This window comes from Mandrillus leucophaeus, unplaced genomic scaffold, assembly GCF_000951045.1.
Source record: "Mandrillus leucophaeus isolate KB7577 unplaced genomic scaffold, Mleu.le_1.0 Scaffold559, whole genome shotgun sequence".
In the NCBI taxonomy this organism is placed as follows: Eukaryota; Metazoa; Chordata; class Mammalia; order Primates; family Cercopithecidae; genus Mandrillus; species Mandrillus leucophaeus.
The window spans coordinates 1,185,169-1,205,112 of NW_012106019.1; the positions used below are offsets into that span (position 1 = coordinate 1,185,169).

General features: G+C 37.1%; 1 protein-coding gene across 4 annotated transcripts; it reads left to right on the forward strand.

The window, feature by feature from the left end:
- Positions 1–4,588: 4,588 nt before the first annotated feature.
- IGJ (immunoglobulin J polypeptide, linker protein for immunoglobulin alpha and mu polypeptides) lies at positions 4,589–16,056 on the forward strand. 4 transcript variants are annotated; one of them, XM_011998155.1, is made up of 6 exons: positions 4,675–4,710; positions 5,051–5,138; positions 5,662–5,688; positions 9,341–9,464; positions 14,310–14,390; positions 15,059–16,056. In XM_011998155.1, the coding sequence occupies exons 2-6, from the start codon at positions 5,075–5,077 to the stop codon at positions 15,267–15,269; spliced, it is 507 nt and encodes a 168-aa protein (XP_011853545.1). In that variant the 5' UTR covers positions 4,675–4,710; positions 5,051–5,074; the 3' UTR covers positions 15,270–16,056. The 4 variants fall into 4 exon arrangements, with proteins under 4 accessions (XP_011853547.1, XP_011853545.1, XP_011853546.1 ...); XM_011998157.1 differs by lacking the exon at positions 5,662–5,688 and having other exon boundaries at positions 4,589–4,710; XM_011998154.1 differs by lacking the exons at positions 4,675–4,710; positions 5,662–5,688 and adding an exon at positions 7,416–7,463 and having other exon boundaries at positions 5,026–5,138.
- Positions 16,057–19,944: the final 3,888 nt, after the last annotated feature.

Below are 19,944 nucleotides of genomic sequence, written 5' to 3' on the forward strand. Positions count from 1 at the left end.
TTAGTAGCTTATTCATTTTTGTTATTGGGTAATGGATATGCCGCAATTTGTTTATCCAATTTGTTGTTGGACATTTAGACTGCTTCCAGCTTAAGGCTATTACAAATAAAGCTAACATATCTTCCAAGTGTACTTCCTCCTCACCCATCCTAAGTTGGAAACTGCATATTTTCATTTATACTTTATACAGCATGATCATGTATCATTTTTGATGTTCCTACACATCCACAACCCAAGGGACCATGTCAAGTTCTCCCAGGAATGCTTTCCCCAAACTTCATTGCAGTTGGTAGCTGCATTTTCTGCAACTCCACAAGGAGTTAAGACATAATGATGACAATGATGATAATAATAAGTAACTAGTACTTACATAACGCTTACTGTGTGCCAAGATCTAACTTCTTCACATGATGTAATAGATGTAATAAATATTAACCCTGACAACAATCCTATGAAGCATATATTGTTATTTTCCCCTTTTACAGATAGAGGAAATTAAGAGAGATTAAGTGATGTGTTCAAGGTTTGTCCAGTGTTACCTAGCTAGAGAGTGGTGGAATTGGGGGATAAACTCCATCAGTCAGGCTCAGAGCCCTTTCTCTTAACTATTATGCTATGTTGCTTCTCAACCTCCCCTTCTTTTAAGGTCCCTGATCTCTTGAGGGATTTTCTTGAAACTCTCCCTCACTTGAATCTGGGGAGAGGAAAGTGCCCTACCTTTAGTCTCTACTCTCCTAAGGGTGAGGCGAGGTGGGATATGTGTGTGGGAGTCTCTTATTACAAACACTATGATTTCAACAAGGTAGCAGCTGTTGTTATTCCCCCTCTTCCCTCCCTGGTCTTCTAAAGACAAGATGAGAGTGTATGGGAGTGGTGGAGTGGTGGTTGATGGAAGTAGATTGAGTTTTGTTGCCTCTTTTTAGAAAAAATTTTTATGGGCACATAATAGTTACACATTGAAAACTACTGTTACCTTCCTTAGCCTGGCCTTCAATTCCTGGCCTCAAGCGATCCTCCTGCCTCAGCCTCCTGAGTAGCTGCGACCACAGGCATGCACCACTGTGTTTGGCTTTGTTGCCTCTTAACAAACCTTGGAGGAAGTATTTGGCTTGCTTTAGATTTGTGGTACTTAGTCATTTTTGTTTATGATCTGTGTGCCTTAGTCACCAATGCTGATGGAAAGGAAAAGTTACTTTTTAATTATAGAAATTATTATGGTAGTCTAGGAAAGAGGATGGAGGCTTGGACTAGGTTTGTAGTGAAAATGGAGAGAATCAGATGAATTTGGGACATGTTTTGGAGAGAAAGCCGACAGGTCATGCTGGTAAATTGGATGTAGGGGAGAGGAGAAGAAAGGAACCGAAGAAGAGGATTTTGGCTTGAGTAACTGATGGAGGTGCCATTTACTGAGATGGGGGAAAACTTGAGACAGAAAGAGATTGGTATGTGAGTGTGAGGGTGGATTGGTCATCAAGAGTACCGTTTTACATGGTTAAGTTTTAGATACCCATTTAGATAGCTACATAGAGATATAAAATACAAAGTTGGACATAGGCATTTAGAACTCAATGGGCAAGGTCAAAGTAATACATTTAAGAGTCCTCAGTGTGCCCTATGTTAAAGGCATGGAATAAGGTAAAATTAATTAGGGAGAGGCTAAGAGAATAGAAAAGATGAGAATTAAGCCTTGATGCCCTCAATATTCAGAGGAAAATTTAGCAAGAGACCCAGAAGGAGTCACCAGTGAGACAGGAGGAAAACAGGGAGTAATATTCTCTGTGTCCCATGAGAATAAAGTCTTGTCACAGTTTGAATATCCCAAAATACAATGAGCTGTGTCCAGAGGGAGTGAAGCATCCAACTATTTTGGATGATTTTCAAATAAATGCTGAATTTAGCTGTATAGAACATTGAAAAAAAATTTGAGAGTCATGAAGGTGAGACTAAATTACCTTTAAGATCTCTTTCATCCGGCTAAGTCTATCACTGAATCTCTTACTACACAAATCTTAAATGTAAGTGTAGAAAAATAAGGCTTTTTTTTTTTTTTTTTTTTGCTAAGAATTTAGAACACATGGCTAAGTTCTCAATCACTTAACACACATGTAAAGAGTTCTACTATTCACATTTTACATTTTTTTTAGTGGCAAAAACATAACTAAAACTGGTAAAGAAATGGTTTAAAAATTAAACTGGAACTTGCATTTGTATATAGTAGGTTAATTATAAAAAGAATATGCAACAGCTTACCTACAGCACAGAGTTATAAGCAAATACAAACTTCAGCTAACTTTTCAGTATGACTATTTATTTAAAAATTACCTTTATTAACCTTTTGTTCTTCCATAAATAGTTAATGCTGCTAGTTATTCTGCACCCCCTTACCTCCTGCTCCAGGCCAGCCTTTTTTTCCATTAGTTTGCAAACTTCAATGCACATCAGAATCAACTGGGATGCTTTTTGAAAATATATATTCCAAGGCCACATCTCCAGAAATTCTGAGTGTTACCAGGAAATCCATATTTTAACCAGTACTACAAGTGGTTCTAGTCAGATGATCCCTAGAGCACACAAGGCAAAACACTAGTCCGGATCCTGTGTTGCCAGCATAGGTAATTCTCTTCTAATAACAAATGTGTCACACCTTATTTTTATTAACACAATTTATTTTAGATTTATAGGTTACGTAATCAAAATATAAAAATGCAAGATTGGCTGGGTGCAGTGGCTCATGCCTGTAATCCCAATACTCTGGGAGGCCGAGGCAGGCAAATTACCTGAGGTTGGGAGTCTGAAACCAGCGTGAACAACATGGAGAAACCCCGTCTCTACTAAAGATACAAAATTAGTCGGGCATGGTGACACATGCCTATAATCCCAGCAACTTGGGAGGCTGAGACAGGAGAATTGCTTGAACCCAGGAGGCAGAGGTTGCAGTGAGCTGAGATCGCACCATTGCACTCCAGCCTAGGCAACAAGAGCGAAACTCTGTCTCAAAAAAAAAAAAAAAAAAAAGCAAGAATGGAAGAATGAAAATATCAAATACAGAGCTTTTCTTAGGTTAGTAATTATGAGTTAAACAATCTTTACTGTTATAAAAAAAAGAAACTTTTAGAGAAGCTTTAATTTGTTCCCAAGGATTTGTCCAACTTGCTTTGGGAAGGCAGTCTAGCTTGAGTTTATTTTTCAAGAATTAAAAAGGTATCTAGCTCACTATTAATTACCCTTTTTTTTTGAGTAATTGAATAAGTCATTTATTTAGAAACTTCAGTTGGGGGTGAGGATCTTTTAGGGTGGTTGATAGTTGTTTTGACATCCTGACCACAAACTAAAATAATGTGCTTTCAGGTCTGTTTCTTTTTTTAATAAACTCTTCGTGTGATGCCAGTATATTTTCCCTAAACTCAAGTAGTTCCTAAGTCCCACTGATAGTAGAAATTAACATAAGGATAAACTTTGACAGTATAGTAATATTGCGTGTGATAGTGCCTGGCACTTTGTTCTTACAGACTTTCAATACATACTCTTTGAAGAAGTGCAATCATGTGCTAGCCTTTAATGTCTCTTTCATCCTGTCATTTCGTACTTCTAGCTTTGAAGTCAGCCTGGCTTACTTATGATTCTGAAGTACTCCTAATTACCTCTTAAAATTCTAGGAGTCTCTTCAAAAATTAGAGCTGAGAACCAAAAGTAACACAGATTTGATGCTGTTGTATAACCAGCATATTCTTGGAACCAACCTTGCCTAAGAGAGAGGAAATTCTAGCATGTTGGAGTGGGAGTGCAGGGGGTGCTCCCCAAAAGCTCGGTTAGAAAAAAATGACACTAATTAAGTGAAAAAATTTTTACACAAAATACTGCAGTGATTCAGTTTTCTGTTGAGGCATCTCAAATACAAATCATCTTATGGGTTTACAATTCTGAAAGGTGTAACTGGACACAAGGTCTGTCTTAATGTTATCAAATTAAAATATGCAACTTATTTATCTAGTATCTACCAGCTTGTTTTTCAAGATAGAGTCTCCCTCTGTCACCCAGGCTAGAGTGCAGTGATGCCATCTCGGCTTACTGCAGCCTCTGCCTCCCAGATTCAAGTGATTCTCCTGCCCTAGCCTCCTGCATAGGTGGGATTACAGGCGCTCGCCACCGTGTGCAGCTCATTTTTGTATTTTTAGTAGAGACAGGGTTTCACCATGTTGGCCAGGCTGGTCTCCAATTCCTGACCTCAAGTGATCCACCTGCCTGGGCCTCCCAGAGTGCAGGGATTACAGGTGTGAGGCACTGTGCGCAGCTGAGTATCTACCAGTTTCTAATTCCAGTTCCATGTTTCAGCTTATAAAATAACTGAAAGTAATCAAAATATATATTTTGTAAGGTATATACAACGTATATATTTTGTAAGGAATATACAATGCGTATATTTTGTAAGAAATATACAATGCATATATTTTGTAGGTATATACAATGTATATATTTTGTAAGGTATATACAATGTATATATTTTGTAAGTTATATACAAAATATATATTTAAATCTGATAGCTTGGTTAATTAAGGACTAGTATAAAAAATTAGCATAAGGTACACTTGGGACCTTAAAGGACTTTCATTTCTCTCCCTTCATCTCTCCTCCTTCACTTCACTTCATTTATTATTCTAGGCATGGCAAATGTCAGATATCTGATTTGAAGACTAATATGAATATATCTAGGTAATAAAATGGAAAGTCCCTATTTCAACATTCTTAATGGAATCCTTCTTTGAAATTATTATTAGTCTTCTGGTTTAAACATTTATGTAGTGTAAATGCAAAATAAAAATGATTGCATCAAATTATGGGGTTTTTTTTTTTTGGGATGCTTTGCAAGAAAATACTTAAATGTGAGTCATACGTTTTTCCAGTTCGGCATTTAAACTTCAGACTTCAACCACAGTTGTGATTGTTTTTAGTTTGTTAGCTGCCTGGAGTGTTATTTTAAGAAAGCAGAAGCACCATCATTTGCACACTCCTTATAGATCACACACCTTAACCCTGACTTTTTTTGCTCCAGTTTTTCAGAAGAAGTGAAGTCAAGATGAAGAACCATTTGCTTTTCTGGGGAGTCCTGGCCATTTTTGTTAAGGCTGTTCATGTAAAAGGTATGTGATATTTAGAAAATCAAAGGAAAAATATAGGACAGATCTTTTTTTCAGTTTTAAACATTTATGCCTGTGCTTTGGTTGGCCAGCAGGCCAGCTACTTTTTCCTAACATGCCTTCATCTTTCTATGGCAGTTGTCTTTACACAGATAAGAATCTTTTAATTATTTTTTCTCTTCTATTAGTTATTTGCCTACTACAAACTAGAGAATAAGAAATTAGCTAACTACAGATAGTCCTGCTTATATGAATGTCCACATTGAATCTTAAAAATCTGTAATCCTTCCCTTGAGTCTCTTAAATTAATATTCTGGAGAAGTGAAATAATAATTACTGTAAGTACAACATGGAATGCATTGGGATTTTATTTCCCCAAAGAGGCTGGTATTGGTTTTAACAGCTTTCCTGGATCTGAGCCCACAGATTTATTATGACCCTTTAGCAATGTTTAATGTTATACAGGTTGCCTATAAATTGATGACTGAACTTTTATTTTGTTTATTGATCTTTCAAACAACTTCAGAAAATGGAATACATTCTGAATTTAGAGGTACAGTATTAAATAATTTTCATTTAGAAGGGCACATTAAAATTTGTCTGGATTGTTCCTATCACTGAGTCTGTGGTTCTTATTTCAAGACAAATAATGACAGAAATGTGATTAGGAATAGGCATTTTATATATATATATATTATACTAATTTAGCATCAAGAATAACTTTCTAATGATTTAAAATATAAAATATTACTAAAGGATGTACAACATAAGTATATGTACATATCTAAAAATATATGATATATATAATGGGGCTATTTCCCTATAAGCCCTACAAAGTTGAAAGTTGAAAATATCAAAAGTATGATATTTTCAACTTTCAACTTACAATGACTTTATAGGGAGGTAGCCCCATTGTGGCTGAGGATCATACTGAATGCATATCACTTTCACAGCATCATAAAGTAGGAAAAGTGTAAGTAGAACCATGGTAAGCTGGGGACCATCTGTATATAAAATAGCTATCACTTACTGAATATGATATTCTAGGTGTCATGCTAATTCCTTTACATATAATATTCCATTTAATTCTCTCAGTAACCATGTGAAGATAAATACTATTATTACTTCTGACATACAGTTGAGCCAGTTGAGTCTTACAGAGGTGAAACAACTTACCAAAGTCATACAGCAAACAAGAGAGTAAGTAGAACCCAGCAATCTGACCCTATAGCCCACACTCCTACTATCCTATTCTGCCTTGTGTAAGGCAATCACTTTTTAGTAAACTCATTATGGTCATATCTAGCATATGTTGTTAAATCTATTTTCTTACTTGTTTGAACTGAATTACATTTAACAAATATTCATTGAACAGCTACTATGTGTCAGATGCTCTTGGAATAAAGTAAAGCACAGTCCCTAATATCAGGTTTGTTAGGAAAAATACTGCCTATTGGTGAGATCAAATATTAGACTCTAAGTCTTGGTGAATTGAAAGTATTTGTAAATTTTCTGACAGCTATGTATTTCTGATAGATATTAGGCTGCCTAATATTTTTATATATTAACTTCCCAGGTTTCTGGTAAGGAAATAATTATATGCCATAATAGAATATAGACATTTTCTATTTAAGACTTAATAGTTAAGTCACTCCTCAACAATCTGTATTTTTGGTCAGGCATTATATGCTTATTTATGTTTCACTGAGAAAAAACATTTAAGAGTCATGGATACACAAGTAGAAAAGAGGACATCATTTAGGTCATTTTACCTTTTTCAGATGATAATGAGTTATTTCATTACCTTGAATTGACTCCATAATGTTTCTTTCCAATATTACACAGACTGTGCCAGAAGATTCGTTAGGAACTTATGAATAATGGTATAATAATGCATTATAAAGTGCTTCAAACAATTACAAGTACAATAACAATGGTCTTAAAATGTTTTTGTAGTGGCTCTTATCATTAAGACTGAAATACTGCACTAGGTCCTCTCTGCTCTGGGAATCGTCTCAGGAACAGACTTCCAGTTAAAATTATAACTATTCTGATCATTTAAACTTTATAACTTGAATTCGTGTGCTAAATCTGTGTTTTTTTTTAGTTGAGGCTTAATGAGAGGAATTGTTAAAGGTCACTTAGCTAAAATTATACGAATAAAGCATGTTTAACATCATCGTTATTATTATTATTATTTTTTGAGATGGAGTCTTGCTCTGTCGCCCAAGCTGGAGTGCAGTGGTACAATCTCAGCTTACTGCAACCTCCACCTCTGAGGTTCAAGCGATTCTTCTGCCTCAGCCTCCCTGGTAGCTGGGACTACAGGTGTGCACCACCACGCCTGGCTAATTTTTGTGTTATCAGTAGAGACAGAGTTTCGCCATATTGACAGACTGGTCTGGAACTCCTGAACTCATTATCCACCCACCTTGGCCTCCCAAAGTGCTGGGATTACAGGCGTGAGCCACTGCACCCGGCCAGCATCAGTTATTATTAATTAGCACTCTTATTTAATAGCATTACTTATGTAAAGCTATTATTGAATTTTTAGAATCTGGTAATTTGCTGGGCACTCTGGCTCACGCCCATAATCCCAGCACTTTGGGAGGCCAAGGCGGGTGGATCACCTGAGGTCAGGAGTTCGAGACCAGCCTGACCAACATGGTGAAACTCGGTCTCTACTAAAAATACAAAAATTAGATGGGCATGGTGGCACATGCCTGTAATCCCAGCTACTTGGGAGGTTGAGGCAGGAGAATCGCTTGAACCCGGGAGGCAGAGGTTGCAGTGAGCTGAGATTGCGTCATTGCACTGCAGCCTGGGCAACAAGAGTGAAACTCTGTCTCAAAAATAGAAAATTAAAATAAAATCTGGTAGTCCAAATCCAGATGATACAAAATTTCCTTTGTTTATTCCTTGCAATACTTATCAAGGTTGGGTGCGGTGGCTCTGTAATCCCAGCACTTTGGGAGGCTCGAGGCAGGTGGATCACTTGAGGTCAGGAGTTTAAGACCAGCCTGGCCAACATGGTGAAACTCCATCTGTGCTAAAAAAACCACAACGATCTAGCCAGGCATGATGGTGCACACCTGTAGTCCCAATTACTTGGCAGGCTGAGGCAGGAAAATCGCTTGAACCCAGGAGGCAGAGGTTGCAGTGAGCTGAGATTGTGCCACTGCACTCCAGCCTGGGTGACAGAGTGAGACACTATCTCAAACAAACAAACAACTTATCAGAACTTTTTGTCTAATATTCAGATTAGACAATAAATTTTGACATTCAAAGTTAAGGCTTTAATGGTCATATGTATATTTATTCATTTATTCATTTTTTTATGTATATAGGCATATTCAATTGAGATTGTACCTCATAATATTTCTAAATTGCTTTTGCAAATTTATAGCACTTTATGTCATACATACTCTATCTTTTAAAATAATTCTTTTTTTTTTCCTTTTTTTTGAGATGAAGTCTCACTCTGTTGCCTAAGCTGGAGTGCAGTGGCACGATCTTGGCTCACTGCCACCTCCACCTTCCTGGTTCAAGTGATTCTCCTGCCTCAGTCTCTCGAGTAGCTGGGACTACAGGCATTCACCACTATGCCCGGCTAATTTTTGTATTTTTAGTAGAGATCGGGTTTCACTATGTTGGCCAGGCTGGTCTTGAACTCCTGACCTTGTGATCTGCCCACCTCGGCCTCCCAAAGTCCTGGGATTACAGGCATGAGCCATGGCACCCTGCTTAAAATAATTCTTATAAGAAATTTAGTCTTTATTATTTTTTATTGAATTATGTACTATGATAATCTGTTATGAAAAGGCAGATAATTGTGGTAGAGAGTATTTAAAAGTCATACAAAATAAGGTTATCTTGGAGGAAAACATGCCTGTTCTTAACTATAATACAATTTATACAAAAAAATTTTAAGTACAAATGAGAGTTCAGGAAGGATGTGAAAATCAGAATTATTTCATCCCAGATTCCCATACCTTGGTTCAAGAAAAAAGTGAAAATTCCTTTTAGAGTACTTTTGGATTTCCTTCACTGTGATATAAGATTCTGCTTAGAGAACAAATGGATAAAGCTGAGACAAACCAACCATAAAACTATTTTTCTGCAGGCAAAAAAGATAAAATAACTCAATACAAAATATATAAATTGACATTTGTTTTCCTTTCTTTGTAATACGTTTACCTTTCAAGCTCAAGAAGGTGAAAGGATTGTTCTTGTTGACAACAAATGTAAGTGTGCCCGGATTACTTCCAGGATCATCCGTTCTTCCGAAGATCCTAATGAGGACATTGTGGAGAGAAACATCCGAATTATGTATGTGGCATTCCATATTCCTTTTTTTCCTGTTCTAAGCAGAGATGCTTTCTGACACTAAGCATTGTTTGAATGTAATACCTACATCTTTACTCCTCTTTTTGCTGTGTAGCACTTTACATCAGTAAAGAATTGAATCTTGTGAATGAGCTTGAGGCAATTTTATTGAAATTAGAGGTAAGAATGAAAGATTATAGGCAATCTAAAATCAGTGGGCTACATCAAATTATAAACAAAGGCTGTTATCTAGTCATCAGCATGCACTGTTTATATGAAGTTATTTCTATTTATTTATTTTTGTTTGCTTGTTTTTGAGACACGGTCTCACTCTGTCACCCAGGCTAGAGTGCAGTGGCAAGATCACTGCTTACTGCAGCCTCGAACTCCCAGGCTTAAGTGATCCTCCTCAGTAGATGGAACTACAGGCATGCACCACCACACCTGGATAATTTTTTATTTTTCTCTAGAGACAGGGTCTCACTATGTTGCCCAGGCTGTTCTCGAACTTCTGAGCTCAAGCGATCCTCCTGCCTTGGCCTCCCAGAGTGCTAGGATTACAGGCCTGAGCCACCACGGCTGGCCAAGTTATTTCAATTTGAATCAGAACTTTCAGTTGCCCTTGATCAGTTCAAACTGAAACTGCAGATAACACTAAAGTCTTATTTTGTACCATATATAGATAACTGAGTCTTTTACACTGTAATCAGATGTCTGCATCGAGATAAGGCAGACTGATCACATTAACTAATTTGATTTGATCTCACTTTTAGATTGGATTTCAGATATTCATTTCATTTCACACACAGTCCAGAGTTATATGCTATATAGCTCTTTTTCAATAGCAAGAATGCTGATACTATTTGAGAAATTAGATTTCTATTGGATCCAATCAGTTATAAGTTTTCCTTGTAAACCACTCCTACCTTAATAGTTTTTCCCCAATCAAATCTCCTATAGAAAGAGAACAAGGCATTCCATTCCTTTCAATCAATGGGAAAAGTATAATGTGTTTAAGAATTTTGTTTTAAGTTCTGTCTGGGACACTTAATAGCTGTGTGTTCTTGTATGCAAGTTACTTATCTACTTTGAACTTCAACTTTTTCATCTTTAAATGAGGAAAAAAATCACACTTAACTCATAGGATTATTGTAAAAATAAATAGAGAATATTCCTTTTAGAGCTTATGTATTTCTGGGACATATTAAAAAATATTTACTATTATTTATTCACCTAATCTATGTACCAATTATTGTCACTATTCTGCTTAAAAGCCTTGTGATGGTTTCCCCAACATTGATCTTAGGATGTATTACAAATGCCTCAGCCTGACCTACAAAGCTTAGCATAACTCTCAAGATCATCCATTGCCACTTTTCTTTTACTTTATGTTTAAAAATTCAGCACTACTGGGGCTGGGCGTGATGGCTCACGCCTGTAATCGCAGCACTTTGGGAGGCCAAGGCGGGCAGATCACCTGAGGTCAGGAGTTTGAGACCAGTCTGGCCAACATGGTGAAACCCCGTCTCTACTGAAAATACAAAAATTAGCCGGACGTAGTGGCAGGTGCCTGTAGTCCCAGCTACTCGGAAGGCTGAGGCAGGAGAATTGCTTGAACCCGGGAGGCGGAGTTTGCGGTGAGCCGAGATCGCATCATTGCTACACTCCAGCCTGGGGGACAAGAGCAAGACTTCCTCAAAAAATAAAAAATAAAAATAAATAAATAAATAAATTCAGGACCGCTGTAATGTCTCTATTTCCCCACATTCACAGTGCTTTTATACTTGTTAGTTCCTCTGTTTGAAGAACTCCGTCCCACCCCTCTTAGCCTAGTTAACTCCTTCTCAATGTGCATGTCTTAGTTCAGCCATCACTTCCTCTAGCAGGTTTTCTTTGACCACTGAGATCCTGCCCACATAGCTTCGTGTTAGGGATAGAACAGCTGGAGTAGTGGGTAATTGGAAAGAATGGCATACATGACATTGGCACTTAAGCCATGTTGAAGAGTGTCTATCTTATGTTTAAACCTCCAGGAGATTTTTAAAATGGCTCTCCATGATCTTCTAATTCATCTTTTTATTTTATGAAATGACTCTTTTTATATTATATTGTTTACTGAAATCAGATAATTTAGATACTTCATGACACTTTGCCTGATGTGTTGATCTTCCCTGTTCTGATTTCTGAAAGTATATTACCATTGCTGTGCCATTATGGTATTATTATTATTATTATTATTATTATTGTTATTTTGAGATGGAGTCTCCCCCTGTCACCCAGGCTGGAATGCAGTGCTGCGATCTTGGCTCACTGCAACCTCTGCCTCCTGGGTTCAAGCAATTCGCCTGCCTCAGCCTCCCTGAGTAGCTGGGACTAAAGGCACGTGCCACCATGCCCAGCTAATTTTTTTTTGTACTTTTAGTAGAGACAAAGTTTCACCATATTGGCCAGGCTAGTCTCAAACTCTTGACCTCAGGTGATCTGCCCACCTTGGCCTCCCAAAGCACAGACATGAGCCACCATGCCTGGCTATTTTTTTTTTTTTGAGACAGAGTCTCACTGTGTTGCCCAGGCTGGAGTATAGTAGCATGATCTTGGCTCACTGCAACATCTGCCTCCCGGGTTCAAACAATTCTCCTGCCTCAGCCTCCCGAGTAGCTGGGACTACATGTGCGTGCCACATCTCCCGGCTAATTTTTGTATTTTTAGTAGAGACAGGATTTCACCATGTTGGCCAGGCTGGGCTTGAACTCCTGACTTCAAGCAATCTACCCGCCTCAGCCTCCCGAAGAGCTGGGATTACAGGCATGAGCCATCATGCCGAGCCTGCCATTATGGTATTATTCCCAACTCCATTACTTACTAAAATGATGTGACTTTGGGCAAGTTACTTAACTAAGTCTTTTTCTTAAACTTTAGAAAAAGGGATAATTATGTATGTATGTGTGAATATATACACATACACTTTATAGGATTGTGAGGATTAAATACAATAATTCATAAAAGAACAGCATTTGGCTTATAGTAGCCTCTCAAAAATGTTTATTACCTTGTCTTTCTCATTATTTAAAGCTTTTTCTGATATTACTAGAGTCTTTACAGTCTTGTTAAGAATAGATTAATTAATTCATTCAACAAATGTTTATTTAGTAACTGCCAAATATTAAGGGTTGGCGGTGGGGATAAAACAGTTTATTTAAAATACAGTCCATTTCTTAAGAGAATTTATAGTCTAACAGGAAACCTTAAACAATTAAAAAGGCAATTACAATTCTGTATTGTAAGTGCTATGATAGGAACGGGCATGGGTTGTTATAGGAGCACTGAGGAGGGGTACCCAGTCCAATCCTCAGGGAGAGGAGAAGGGTGGCAGTGGGAGGCAGGAAAGGGTGTTTGGAATAAGTGGTGGGATGGATGATGGCTGTCAGCCCAATAGGAGTTTGCTGGCTAAATGTGTGTGGGGAGTGAGAGAATTAATAGGTGGGGCAGGTCATTCCGGGAAAAAGAAACAGGATTGCTGTGAGGATTATATGAGATCATCACATAATATGCTTAGCATAGTACCAGGCACACTGTAACCAGTATTATATGTTAGAACTGTTATTGTTAAGATGGGAGATGAGAAAAGCATGGCACGTTTGTGGAATTGCAAGTGATTGTTTACAGCTGGCATGCATTGTGGAGAGTGACATTGTGAGAGATGAAGCTGGAGAGTTAGGGGCATATTAGGATGTGCCTTCTATGCTATTTTGAGGATACCCTGTTATCTGTGGAGAGACGCTAGAGGTTTTAAGCAGAGAAGGAAATTAAGCTTGCATTTTAGAAAGGACGTTTGGCCATAATGTGACCAGTGCTTTGAAGGGGTCAAGACAAAAGGAAGACATTGTTATAATCTAGGAGAGGATAGTGGTGTCCTGAATTAAGGCAGTAATAATGAGAAGAGAGGCAAGTGGATGGATTTCACACATGAAAATAATTAGAATCAACCGGACTGTGAGATTGAGTAGATATGTGACAGGGGAGGATTCAGGTATGATAACCGGGTTTCTGGCTTGGATGGTATTGCTAAATACTGAGTTAGGAAACACAAGTTTTTCGTTGTTCCTTTTGGTAGGGAGGGGCGTATGAGAAGGAATGATGACTTAGATGAAAAAAATTTTAAAGTTAATGAAATCACCTGAACTCGTTGACAATCATTATCTAATTTTTCATAGGACATCACAATGAAAAAGTTTCAGCTTTGCTACTTAATTTTTGTGTGAACTTGGGTGGACCACTAACCTCTCCTATTTATGACTTCCTCTCCTCTAAAATCTGGATAATAATATCTGTCTGTCCATTTCACAAATATTGAACATATTCCATATGCCACATACCTAGCTAGGCACTGGGAATATATAAATGTTTTTACTTCAAGGAACTTACATAGCCCAAGGAAGCAACCACTCTGTAGACAAGCAACTATGATATGGTATTCAATATAATAAATATATATGAGCATTAATGAGACTGCAGAGGAAGAAGTTTGTTGAAGGGTGAGGATAACATCAATATAATTATTACAGAGGTAAAACCTGAGTTGAGTTTTAAAGGAAAAGCAAAAATTTGCCAAGTCAGCAAAGATAGTTGACAGCGGAGTTGCTGTGAGGTTTATTTTGAATGAGACATATTTAAAACATAGCAAGTTACTATAAAAATCTGAGTAATGGTATTACTCTAGAGTGCTTATAGAGTGCTAAATACAATGATAAGTACTGTTCTGATGAAATAGTGGCAGTATACCTATTACCAAAAACAACAATATCTGTATTTCATTGTTTTAACTTTGTTTTGTTTATTTTCTTTTAGTGTTCCTCTGAACAACAGGGAGAATATCTCTGATCCCACCTCACCATTGAGAACCAAATTTGTGTACCATTTGTCTGACCTGTAAGATATATTTTTTCCATAGTAACATAGATGTGGAAGTTAATAGCTTTTAATTTTTTCCTTGTAAGAATGTTTTTCAAAATATGTTGGAGTATAAACATTTACAAATATAATCTGAACTTTTGAATACATTAATTCCTATGTTAATTATTAGGTATCATAAATTCATAAAACTTTGTCACAGATAAAATTTATCTATACATTTTTTCTAAAGAAAAAATTATTGGCATTCATAGAAAGGCCAATTTCTCTTAATAGTTCAATAAGTAGATTTGATCTTATAAACAGGCAGGTGTTTCTTTGGAAATGACAGACTCCAACATCAATTTTTTAAAAAAAATTCTCCCTTTCTTGTCGCTATAAATAACTTGTTTAAACAGGTATACAGTTGGGAATAAGCCTAACACAGTAGAAATTGCTGTATGGTATAGATAAAATAATCGTATTATCACATCATTAATCATATTGCTTATTTTCAACTAATATACATTAAAGATTGGAAAATCCCATAAGCTCTTCTGTATTGTAGAGCTTCTTATGTCTGAAAGGAGTCGTCCTTTGCTGTCACGTCAGAGCTGCAAGAACTAATTGATTTTGGATTGAAATGTGTAGTCGCATTTTGAGACAGCATTTGAGGGGATTGTCTAATGCATGTGTTTGCTTTTCAGCTGTAAAAAATGTGATCCTACAGAAGTGGAGCTGGATAATCAGATAGTTACTGCTACCCAGAGCAATCTCTGTGATGAAGACAGTGCTACAGAGACCTGCTACACTTATGACAGAAACAAGTGCTACACAGCTGTGGTCCCACTCACATATCGTGGTGAGACCAAAATGGTGCAAACAGCCTTAACCCCAGATTCCTGCTATCCTGACTAATTTAAGTCTTTGCTGACTGCATAGCTCTTTTTCTTGAGAGGCTCTCCATTTTGATTCAGAAAGTTAGCATATTGATTACCAATGAATTTGAAACCAGGGTTTTTTTTTTTTTGGATGATGTAAAACCAACTCCTTGCCACCAAAATAATTAAAATAGTCACATTGTTATCTTTATTAGGTAATCACTTCTTAATTATATATTCACACTCTAAGTATCAAAGTCTGCCAATTATCATGCTCACCTGAAAGAGGTATGCTTCCTTAGGAATACAGTTTCTAGCATTAAACAAATAAACAAGGGGAGAAAATAAAACTCAAGGAGTAAAAATCAGGAGGTGTAATAAAATGTTCCTCACATTTCCCCCCCCTTCTTTTTTTTTTTTTGCCTTTGTCTTGGAGAGTCAGAGCTTCTGCATTTTCTTTACTATTCTCTTTAAAACAAGTTTTACTGTGTAGAGAATACATATGTATAAACATAGGTCAAATATATGTCTTCATTAGGAAAATAATAATCGGAAAACATGTTCTAGAACTATTTACAAAAATAATTTAAGATGAAATCTCTAATATTTATAAAACTAGCTAAATAAATGCATAATTAAAAATATATTTGGACATAATAGACTTGGAAGCAGATGATACAGACTTCTTTTTTTCATAATCAGGTTAGTGTAAGAAATTCCCGTTTGAAACCATCCATTTTGTAACTGAACCTTGTGAAATATATGTATTTCTTGCTACGTATTCTCTAGCACAGTCTGAGCAATTAAATAGATTCATAAGCATATACCTGTGTGAAATAATTTGTTGGACAAATTTTGCTCATGTTAACTTTATGTAAGTTAACTTGCTATTATTGATGAACGGTTTGTAAGTATGATGTAACGATGCATTAATTACAGAACTCATACATGTACATATTTGAGGTGGCTTTGCCATTTTATACCCATAATTAAATAAAAGGGCAAAAATCCCTCTTGATAAATACCATGTTTATCATGGTACATAAAACTTCTTTATGGCAGAAAGCCAAGGCCAATTGACATATATATTTAAGGGTACTATGGAAAGTAAATGCTAACTCGGATTTTAAACAGTGGGAGAATTATTAGTAAGAGTTGGTTTCTTGAAAAGGAATTGTTCTGTTTCCTTCTTTTAAAAAAATGGTAATAGTCATTTTTAGTGACTTCCACCGATTATTCAGTGTTTCTTTAGGGATATGCATGGGACACTCTGGTGAAACCCCAGTTTTGGTAGAAACCCCAGTTTTGGTGTATTAAAGATACATCCATTCTTGACTGATCTTTAATCTTGAGTGTGGTTTTAGCCAAGTCTTTGAATTTCATTTAGTCAGTAAACATTAATTAAATATTAACCAAATGCACAGGATTGGTCTGTGGTGGTGAAGTTATGGTAAGCGCCCTCGAGAAAGTCACTATCACTGCTCACTCCCCAGAACCACGCTTAGGTGTCATCTTCTCTGTGACACCCACCCTGACTACTTTTTAAATATTTCAAACCCGATTTCTTTATCTTAGTCTACTTCCCCCCGTGTACTTATCTCCCTCTAGCAGACTATGTAATTTAGTTATGTGTCATGTTTATGGTCTGTCTCCCCTCACTAGAGTGTAATCTCCACAAAGGCATACGCTTTTGCCCATTGATGTGTCCTCATCATCTAGAACAGTGTCTGGCACATGGAGGTACTCAATAGATATTTGTTGAATGAATGAACATGAGTATAGCTTAGGTGAAGAGATAAGACATACACATAAAGAATTATTATTTGACAGAGCCTGCTGAAGGCAAAGAAATAGCTTCCAAAGAGCTATGATAATTCATGGGAGATTGCTTCTGAAGAGACCCCTTACTTTCTCTTCATCTTTGCCTTAGTTTCTCAGTGTACCCAGTAGAAAAAGTATTGTAGATCCACATTGCAGATCCTTATAGGACAGACCCCTATTCCAGCATTATTACCTCATTAAATGCTAGCTGGAAGAAGACTGCAATTTGTAGTCCCACAAGTCTTCCTTCTTTCAGAAGTTCAGTTAAACTCTGATACTACCATATTAGTAACAATTTAGTACTTACTGTGTGCTAGGTACCAATGTAAGTGCTTTATAAATATTAACTGATTCAATATAAATCCAGAGTAGCTGGTGACTCTTAAATGAGAGTTATTGAGGATACATTAAAGCCTTTTTTAAAAGTTGTATTCAAACATTTGCTGGTATTAGTGGAACATTTAGAGGGACACACTAAGGAATCAGTGTAAGATGTGGTGGCCATGAAAGGAGCCTCTCAGTTCTCTGCAAGGAATGTAATTGACTTATAGTTCTGAGATCCACTGTGTTTGTGCAAGGGACACTAAGACAGGTCAGTTCCTGGGAGACACAGGACTCTTCTGATGGGGCACTGACTTGGGGGCTCATTATCTTAGCTGAAAATTTCTTAGCACTGCACCTCCAGACATTATCTGTCCAGTCATCCTTCCTATCCTCTTTGCTCCACATGGGTAAGACCTGCATCAGGATCCGATGACTCAGCCTTCTTCAGCTCCCTTCCCATTTTCCCTCACAGATGTTTTCCTAATAAATCTCTTGCACCCACTAATCTCATCTTGCAATTCCGCAGGGTCCAAATTAACACAATACTAACTATGACCTATCTGATTTAGTGATGATAATAATGACAGCATTCTTCAAGTACCAAATGATTTATCTATGTCATCTCATTTTATCCTTACAATAACTTTTTGGGTATTTCATATTATAAATGAGAAAACCAACTAAGTGGATAATTAGCCATTTGAGTGGTTCATTTATCTAGTAAATGGCAATGAAAAGTCTGAATCACTCTGCGATAGTCTTAACAAATATCAGTTGAGGTTCTTAGAGAATCATGTTCACTGTAACATTTTCTTAAATCTCATGAGATATTTTGAGGTTAATGTGACCAATTCATTGACCTGCCATAAGTCTATTATAATTTTTGTACTTTTTGCCCCCACTTTTTAATTTGAATTAAATGGATGACATTTAAAAAAGACAGGCATAAATAGGTACAATTGGTAAGAAATGTTTTTCTTCTGCATAGTTCTTGACAAGTTAGCCATTTGCTCAGGTAAGCACACTCAGCACCAGCCAGATTAAAATTATATTAATTAGCAATAAGAGTAAAGTCCTTTAATGGGATTTCCAGGTCTTGGCTTTGGGGTAGCAGTATAGTCTAGTGAATAAATCCATGGTCTATATTGAAATACATACTCTAAGTAACATTGGGCAAGTTAACTCAAAGATTGCTTCCTCATTTGAAAAATGGGAGCAAAAATAACTACATAGATTTTTGTAAAAATAAGGATGCATGCTGTGTATATCACTTATTACCACTGTGGTACCAATTAGCAAGAATCCATAAATTACAGTTATTATGTGTTAATTTTCTTTGACTCTGCTCCCTGCCTAAGCAACAAATAAGAAAAGAATGTAAATATATGTGAATATATATTGGATCAGTGATTTTCTGTTTTTTGTTTTGTTTTGTTTTTTTCAGACGGAGTTTTGCTCTTGTTGCCCAGGCTGAAGTGCAATGGCACGATCTTGGCTCGCCGCAACCGCTGCCTCCTGGGTTCAAGTGATTCTCCTGCCTCAGCCTCCCAAGTAGCTGGGATTACAGGCATGCGCCACAACGCCTGGCTAATTTTTTGTATTTTTAGTAGAAGACGGGGTTTCTCCATGTTGGTCAGGCTGATCTCAAACTCCCGACCTCAAGTGATCTGCCCCCACCTCGGCCTCCCAAAGTGCTGGGATTACAGGTGTGAGCCACTGTGCCCGGCAGGATAAGTGATTTTCAAACTTTAATGTATATGAGAATTACCTGGAGGACTCATGAAAGTAGATTGCTGAGCCCCACCTCAGAAATACTGATTAAGTAGCTCAGAGATGCAGCTGGAGACATTGCAGGTCGCATAAATTCCCCAGGTGCTACTGAGGCTGGGAATTGCAGGAGAGCCACTACTTTATAATCATAAAGCTCCACTTCCATCTAGTGGTTGAGTTACAAAATACAATGAATATACAGTTTTAACACGCATTGTTTCATTGAATTCTCCTAACACTCCGTGAAGTAAATACTGTCTTCACTTTACAAATGGTAAAACTGAGCTGTGAGGGTGATGAAGTAACCTGCCTAATGTTTTTCAGGTATCTGGAGAACTGATGATTAGCTTCAAGGCTGTCAGACTCCAAAGCCAAAGCTCTCAGTCAGTATGTTATCCTGTCTAAACATCCTTCAAACCGTCTTTCCTTGGTAATTCTACTTCTGAGGAAATAACCAGAAATACGGACAAAGAGAGAGATATCTATTATAATATGATTTATAATAGTGAAAATTCATAGGAAACTTTAAGTCCATCATCAAGGGATTGGTAATATAGGGATACTTCAAAATATTTTACAGAGAACTGAAGTGAAATATCATGTTTTTTAAAATTTATGGAAATTGATATACAATGGGAAGAGGAAAATGTAGGATTTTGCATAAAGGAGTGACTTTAAGAAAATTCCCGGCCGGGCGCGGTGGTTCATGCCTGTAATCCCAGCACTTTGGGAGGCCGAGGCGGGTGGATCACAAGGTCAGGAGATCGAGACCATCCTGGCTAACACAGTGAAACCCC